Source organism: Sapajus apella, unplaced genomic scaffold (assembly GCF_009761245.1).
Source record: "Sapajus apella isolate SASKATOON/1434 unplaced genomic scaffold, GSC_monkey_1.0 scaffold44, whole genome shotgun sequence".
Taxonomy (NCBI): domain Eukaryota; kingdom Metazoa; phylum Chordata; class Mammalia; order Primates; family Cebidae; genus Sapajus; species Sapajus apella.
This window is the reverse complement of record NW_022436984.1, coordinates 20532202-20539505: the sequence shown is the minus strand read 5'-3', so window position 1 is coordinate 20539505 and position 7304 is coordinate 20532202. Positions and strand designations below refer to the sequence as shown.

Sequence of the window (7304 nt, the reverse complement as noted above, 5' to 3'; positions counted from 1 at the left end):
AAATCTTTACAAAAGTCACAAAGTCTTGGCATCTTGATTTTACAGGAAACAAGTGTGTAACAATTATATAATTTAACTGGTCATAATGAACTGGGTTCAAATTTCAGTTCCATTGCTTCCTACAACATAATCATATTTGAGCCCAGGACTGTGATATCACCTTCAACATCTTTTTTTTTCAAGACGGAGTTGTGGCACTGTTGACTCGGCTGGAGTGCAGTAGCGTGATCTTCAATCACCGCAACCTCTGTGTCCTGGTTCAAGCAATTCTGCCTCAGCCTCCCAAGTAGCTGGGATTAAAGGTAGTGGGATTACACCAAGCCTGGTTAATTTTTTTGTATTTTTAGTAGAGATGGGGTTTCACAATGTTGGCCAGGCTTGTCTCGAACTCCTGACCTTGTGATCTGCCCACCTCGGCCTCCCAAAGTGCTGAGATTACAGGTGTCAGCCACCGTGCCTGGCCCCACCGTCAAGTCTTAACCAAACTATTAGTGCTATATAAGTAGGATTGTGGAAACTGTACCAACCATATACTGTTTATGGCTTGTTTGCTCCCAGACGACTCTCCCAATAAACATCGCTATTGCAGTTAAATATCACCTTTGGTGTAAGGTATTTTCCTAAAATTTTTAGAAGACAATAATTTTAAAGATCTGATATATAACAGACGCACTGTTGAGCTCTATTATAGATTTGTATTCTCACGAGAAATGCTTCTCCCCCTCTTTGAACCTTATGATAATCTGGAAATAAATCTTAGTGATACTATATAAGACAATGTTTTCTTAAAAGAACATTTTGTTTATCCTACATGCTTAATCTGCTTTATGGATAGTCCTTGAAGTCATTGACCCATGTTTCTATTTTTGAGATACTTAAACTATTTTCTCATCTAGATGTTCCCATCTCTAATGTCACACCTTGTATGGGTTTCTGGACTTCTCTGTACTTTTCATATTCTTTTAGTCTCTAGGGTACCAGTCCCTAGACTGCTGAGCCAGTTTTACAGGCTCAGCCAAAATAAGAAAATGAAATGAGGCACAGGGAATGGACTTGATTAATCTCTTAACATTTGTGAGAACTTTGGTATTTACTTGCCTCTTCACTTTCGAATTTCAGTTGTTCATTTTAAACCTAGTGCCTGGGTTTTGTTTGTTTATTTGTTTAAGGCTATGTTAAATGAATTTAGAATCCCAGTATTTTAAGAAACTAGATGAAGTCCTTCAGTCTCTTGCTCCTCAAAAAGTAACTCACAGAATCACCCAGGAACTTGGAAACGCAGAATCTTAGGCCCTGGCTCAGAATTTGAATCAATCTGCTTTTTAACAAGATCATCAGATGTTTTGTATGCATTTTAATTTTTGTAAAGCACTGTTGTAATCTTCTCTGGTTTAATTAGAGGGGAAAACCAGTCAGTGGTTTATTCAGCAAGTATTTTAGTCCTTGTGTTAAAAGGGCTCAATTAAAAAACAACCCTGTGTTTTGGGTATGTTTAAAATTACAGGAGAAACAATTTGTCATAACATGAATCTTCCAGCAATGATAGGCACAGGGTCCTTTGGGACTTGGTGGATTAGGCTTAAAGGTCTACTCAGAGGAGTTGACTCTTGAGATTTTCCAGGTGGTCAAAGAAAGGAATAGCATTTCACGCAGAAGGGCTAACATATGTGGAGACAGAAATGTGAAGATGGCATGTTTGGGGTTTTTGCAAGTATGATACAGCAGAGCATGCCATTTTAATAAGGGAGAGAAGTGGCAGGGCGTGGTGGCTCACACGTGCAATCCCAATACCTTGGGAGGCCGAGGCAGGCAGATCATGAGGTCAGGAGTTCGAGACCAGCCTGGCCAATATGGTGAAACCCCCATCTCTACTAAAAATACAAAATTAGGCGTGATGGTGCACACCTGTAGTCACAGCTACTTCGGAAGCTGAGGCAGAAGAATCGCTTGAACCCAGGAGGCAGAGGTTGCAGTGAGCCAAGATTGTGCCACTGCACTCCAGAGGTGAGAGATTGGATTGTAAATGTTGCTTTTGTCCTAAAGGTAGTGACAGCTCACACTTACTGACTGCATTGTGCCAGACATGGTTCTGAATTTCAAGTTAATCTTTATAACCTATGTGGGTGGGTACCAATTTTATTATCCCCTTCTCTATAGATGAGAAAACAGGCACAGAATAAGTCAGCATATGCAACCAGCGTCCAAAGTCCTGGTAGTCAAGGGAGGAGAGTGATTCAAGAATGGGGGAATAATCAATGCAGCAATGAAAATTGAAGGCCAAGTTTGATAAGAGCTGAAAATCCCCATTCGATTTGGCAGTTGGATCACTGGTGAGTTTAAGTGCAATTTTAATTGAAAGCTGTGCGCAGGCCTGATTAAGATGGTTTTAGGAAAGTATATGGGAAATGAGAAAAGAATTGAGTCCATATGACTCTTGAAAGTTTGTAAAGGGAAGCAGAAGCTTCATGGTACAGGGCAGTGGAGGTCTAGAGTCAGGTTTGGATTTTAATTCTGACAATGCCACTTGTGTGTGATGCTGAGGGAACTGTGTTAAACATCCAAGGAAACCTTTGTTTCGTCATCCAGAAAACGGGACTAATACCTACTTTGTAGGGTTGGTGTGAAGATTAAATGAGACTAATTGTGTGTGAAGTCCCTGGAATAGAGTAGATACTGTATAAAATGAAATTAAGGTTGTGGAGGGTTTGTTTAAAGGTTTGTTTAAAGGTTGAGAAGAAGCTACAGCCTAAAGAGGCTGACAGTAAAAAGGGTCTACACTGAGAAGAATGGGGTGGTCTGTGATTTCACAGCTCGTGAAACCTGCTGTGACTGGTGCTCACTCCACTCTGCAAGTCAGAGGCAAGAGAAGTCAGCCCCAGAATTTCTGTTTGGAGGAGCTTAGAAACAATCTTAGAAAGTGGGTGCTAAGGCAGATTTCTGTAAGTATGTCTACCAAGCACACTGCCTCTCTGCCTGGGGTGTGGGATGTGGGGTGGATTAGAAGGGAATTGATGGAGATTGTGGGTACGCTCAAGCTCTTAACCAGCCTCCCCTTTCGCAGATCCTTACCGAGGGCTCTCTGGCAACTCCAGAGCCCTCTAGATTTTCTTCTCACATGCATTCATAACTGTCTCTTTTTGAGGGTTTTCCTCTGGGCTGGTCTTCGCGCGGGGCCTCGAAGTGCGAGCCTGCTTCCCTTCCCCCAACACTAGAGACAAACCTGGCGGGTCTCGGCTCCGCGCTCCAGAGCCCGCGGGCCACACGCGCCTCCTAACAACCGGACGCCAGGCTCAGCCTAGGGAGAGAGGAGGCCACCATGGATCAGTCAGCCATCGCCATCGCCTCCACCACAATAAGAGAAGACCTGGTGCGTTGTACAGCCTCGGTAAGATCGTCTTCCCCTTCCTGGCCTGGTTCCTGCTCCCTCACCAGGCCCGCTGCCCTTTTTCCACCACTCTCTAATCCCAGGCCTTCGTGCCCCTCCGGTTCCCTCTTCCTACCTTTCTCTCTGCCCTCACGTAAGTCTCCACCTGTGGACCTTCCCTCCTGGTCTTTATCGGATATTTCGTTTGCTTTATTTCTTTTCCCCTTGCTGCTTCCCTTATCCTTCCCCTTCGCCCTTTGTTTTCGGTATTTTTCCCTTCCCATTACGAAGTAAACTGGGCAACTGCTTTAGTATGGTGATTGGATTTCTTGCCCTTTCCCCTCCATCTGCCGGAAGCCTGGGCTTTTCCTTCCGTAGTCTTACTAGACACGTTTTGCTCCACCTGTTACTTTAGTATTTATAAAAATATTTTAAGCTACCTTTGCTACAGTTTTCTTTTAGAATCTCGCTCTGTTACCCAGGCTGGAAGTGCAGTGGCGTGACCTCTGCTCACCGCAACCTCCGCCTCCCGGGTTCAAGGGATTCTCTTGCCTCAGCCTCCCGAGTAGCTGGGATTACAGGCATGCGCCGCCATGCCTGGCCTTTGTTACGTTTTAAAATAAATGTGGGTGAGGGCTGCTTAGCCTAATCTTTTATCTTTCCCCTTAGAGTGAATTTAAAATAGTAGATAGGTGGAGTTTAGATCACCTGTCTTGGGCCAAACAAAACAGCAGCTGCCAGTTGTCTTCCATTAGATTGATCTTGTTTACTTCTCCTTCCTATCTCATTTTCCTTTTTCTGGGGTAGGGGTGGGAGGCCTGTGTTGACCTGCCTAAGAAGGTTTTATTTGTGTGACTATAAATGTGCAACAGAGAAGATTCAACATAAATCTCACGATGAAGCATCAAGGAAGAAGCTCAGCTTTAGCACAGTGCATGAGACAATGTTATTTAAAGAAATGCACATATTTCATAGTAAAATAAAGCCCAGTAGTACTTCTAAGTAGATTTAAGTTACTAGACAGGAAGAATGAATTATATCAGTTTTACTGATTAGATTATTACATTTATTGCAGTCTTGCTTGATGACCTATATTTTATAATAATAAAGGCCTTATAAAGGAAAGTAGAACTCAACATTTTAATGGTTTTACCTAGGACAAACAAAAGGAAAATATTAAACCCTTGTGTTTTATGGACAGTGTGCTAAAATAAATATGAAATAATAATGGGGCCGGGCACGGTGGCTCACACCTGTAATCCACACACTTTGGGAGGCTGAGGTGGGAGGATTACAAGGTCAGGAGTTCGAGACAAGCCTGGCCAAAATGGTGAAACCCCGTCTTTAAAAAAAAAAAAAAAAAGAAAGAATAATGGATAGATGGGTATAGAGTACTAAATATGAAGACAAGAGATTCCTTGGAAACTGAAGAATACCAAAATAATTTGCTTCTTAACTTGGCAGATGAGATGTTAAAAATTAAGCTACTGGCAGGGTGCCGTGGCTCATGTCTGTAATCCCAGCACTTTAGGAATTCGAGGCGGGCAGATCACCTGAGGTCAGGAGTTCAAGACCAGCCCGACCAACATGGAGAAACCCTGTCTCTAATAAAAATACAAAATTAGTGGGCGTGGTGGTAGCTGCCTATAATCCCAGCTACTCGGGAGGCTGAGGCAGGAGAATCGCTTGAACCCAGGAGGCAAAGGTTGCAGTGAGCCAAGATTGCACAATTGCACTCTAGCCTGGGTAATAAGAGCAAAACTCCATCTCAAAAAAATAATTAAAGCTACCATTTATTGAGCACTGATTGTAGATGCAAATCTTTATATGTACAATGTCTTCTTATTTTCTCCTTGAGGTGGCTTCTTACTTTGTCACCCAGGCTGGAGTGCGGTGGCGCCATCTCGGTGCACTACAATCTCCACCTGCTGAGTTAAAGCAATTCTCGTGCCTCAGCCTCCTGAGCAGGGATTACAGCTTCCTGTGTAGGGATTACAGGTGTGTGCCACTATGCCTGGCCAATTTTTCTGTATTTTTAGTAGAGACAGGGTTTCATCATGTTGGCCAGGCTGGTCTCAAACTCTTGGGCTCAAGTGATCCACCCAACTTGGCCTCCCAAAGTGCTGGGATTCCAGGTGTGAGCCACCATGCCTGACATACAATGCTTTATTTTCATGCCAACTCTGATAGCGCCTTATTTTTATACTCCTATGAGGAAGCATGAGGGTTGAATAGCTCACTCAGTGTACCTAGCTGGTAAGCAGCAGAGCTGGGTTCCAGCGTAAGTCTGTCTGGCTTCAAGCCCAACTCTTTTCTTCCTAAGAACACCAAATTTTGTCACATCTAATATACTTACAACATCTCTGTGAGATGGGGATGTTTATTACTCTAATTTTATCTTTTTATCTTTTATTTTTATTATTATAATTTTTTTTACCACCACTAGTCAGTAGGAAAATTACTCTCATTTTAACAAAGGGAATTTAGTTATTTGAAAGCACTTAAGATCATAAAAAAGCAATTTAAGGAAATACGGGCAAAATGTATCATTATGTAGCTTTTATTTTAATAAAGGCTTATCAGTTGGGTATGGGTATTAATTTCTTCAAGCAAATGTTTTATAAATTATATTTAATTTCAAGGGATCACCTCTCAAATGAATAAGCATACTTTGTGTTTGTTAACAGAAACCAGATCGAAAGACTTCCACTTTTGAAAGAGAAGGATGGTGGAGAACAGCATTAACAGTATGTACACTGTTCATTCTTTCCTATTCACATTATTCCTATTTCATTAATATTTTAATCAGTTATATCTTTTAAGACTAACACTTAATAGTAAGAAAACAGTGATTGTTCAGATCTGCATGGACCTCATTTCATACTTATAAGTTTAGTATCAGCATATGAATGAGAAACTAGCTTTTAATTTTGAATGCAATAGAAGCTTGGGAAAGTTAAACAACTCTAGAAATCTAGGTGCTTTACAGACTATCTAGATAAGGCTAACCTATGATCTTATGATCTGGAGGAGATTGTACAACAAAAAAAAGCATACATTCTGGAAAGGTGTTTTGGTTTCAGTTTTTCTCTTATATGATATAGACCTTATGTAGATGGTTCTTAATATGGCCAATATATGAAAGCAAAATGGTAATATATGGAAGAAAAATGACCAGAAGCTCCCCTCCAGAGAGTTTCTACAATACAGACATATTTTCTATCAATGCTCTTCAATAATAGAGGGACTTCATGGGTCAAAGCCTCTTGGAATTGAGGTATTTTAATGGCAGAACTGAGCTGAGTGCTCAGCTGAAAGATGGCCACAAAAGTAGCAATGACCAAACCTTCAGTTCTGGCCATTCAGCCACACTGGTTGTAATTTGCAAGTGCTAGACCTCTTACTGGACTAACAAGAGCATATGCTCTGCCAGTTTATCCTGGTCTCATGTTATTATCCCACTTGAGGACTAGACAGAAACATAGTATTGGCTAAGCAGAAGTAGGATAGCTTCTAAGTTAGTCAAGAAACATTTTTCTTCCATATATTAGAGGCCTGAAATTCATAGTCAAGGTTGAATCCCAAAGTCGAATCACTGAATTTGCCTTTTAAAAAGTTAAATTTCTGGCCGGGCGCGGTGGCTCAAGCCTGTAATCCCAGCACTTTGGGAGGCCGAAGCTGGTGGATCATGAGGTCAAGAGATCGAGACCATCCTGGTCAACATGGTGAAACCCCATCTCTACTAAAAATACAAAAAATTAGTTGGGCATGGTGGCGCGTGCCTGTAATCCCAGCTACTCAGGAGGCTGAGGCAGGAGAATTGCCTGAACCCAGGAGGCGGAGGTTGCGGTGAGCTGAGATCGCGCCATTGCACTCCAGCCTGGGTAACATGAGTGAAACTCCGTCTCAAAAAAAAAAAAAAAAAATGTTAAATTTCAAC

At 41.9% G+C, this 7304-nt stretch overlaps 1 protein-coding gene across 1 annotated transcript in view; it reads left to right on the top strand.

Moving 5' to 3' along the window:
• Positions 1-1906: 1906 nt before the first annotated feature.
• The window catches only part of STPG4 (sperm-tail PG-rich repeat containing 4), a 52618-nt gene continuing 47220 nt past the window's right edge, over positions 1907-7304 (top strand). The window contains exons 1-2 of the mRNA XM_032239482.1: positions 1907-3385; positions 6052-6111. Coding sequence (XP_032095373.1) covers positions 3317-3385; positions 6052-6111 — 129 coding nt within the window. The 5' untranslated portion in view covers positions 1907-3316. The remainder of the gene's footprint in view (positions 3386-6051; positions 6112-7304) is intronic.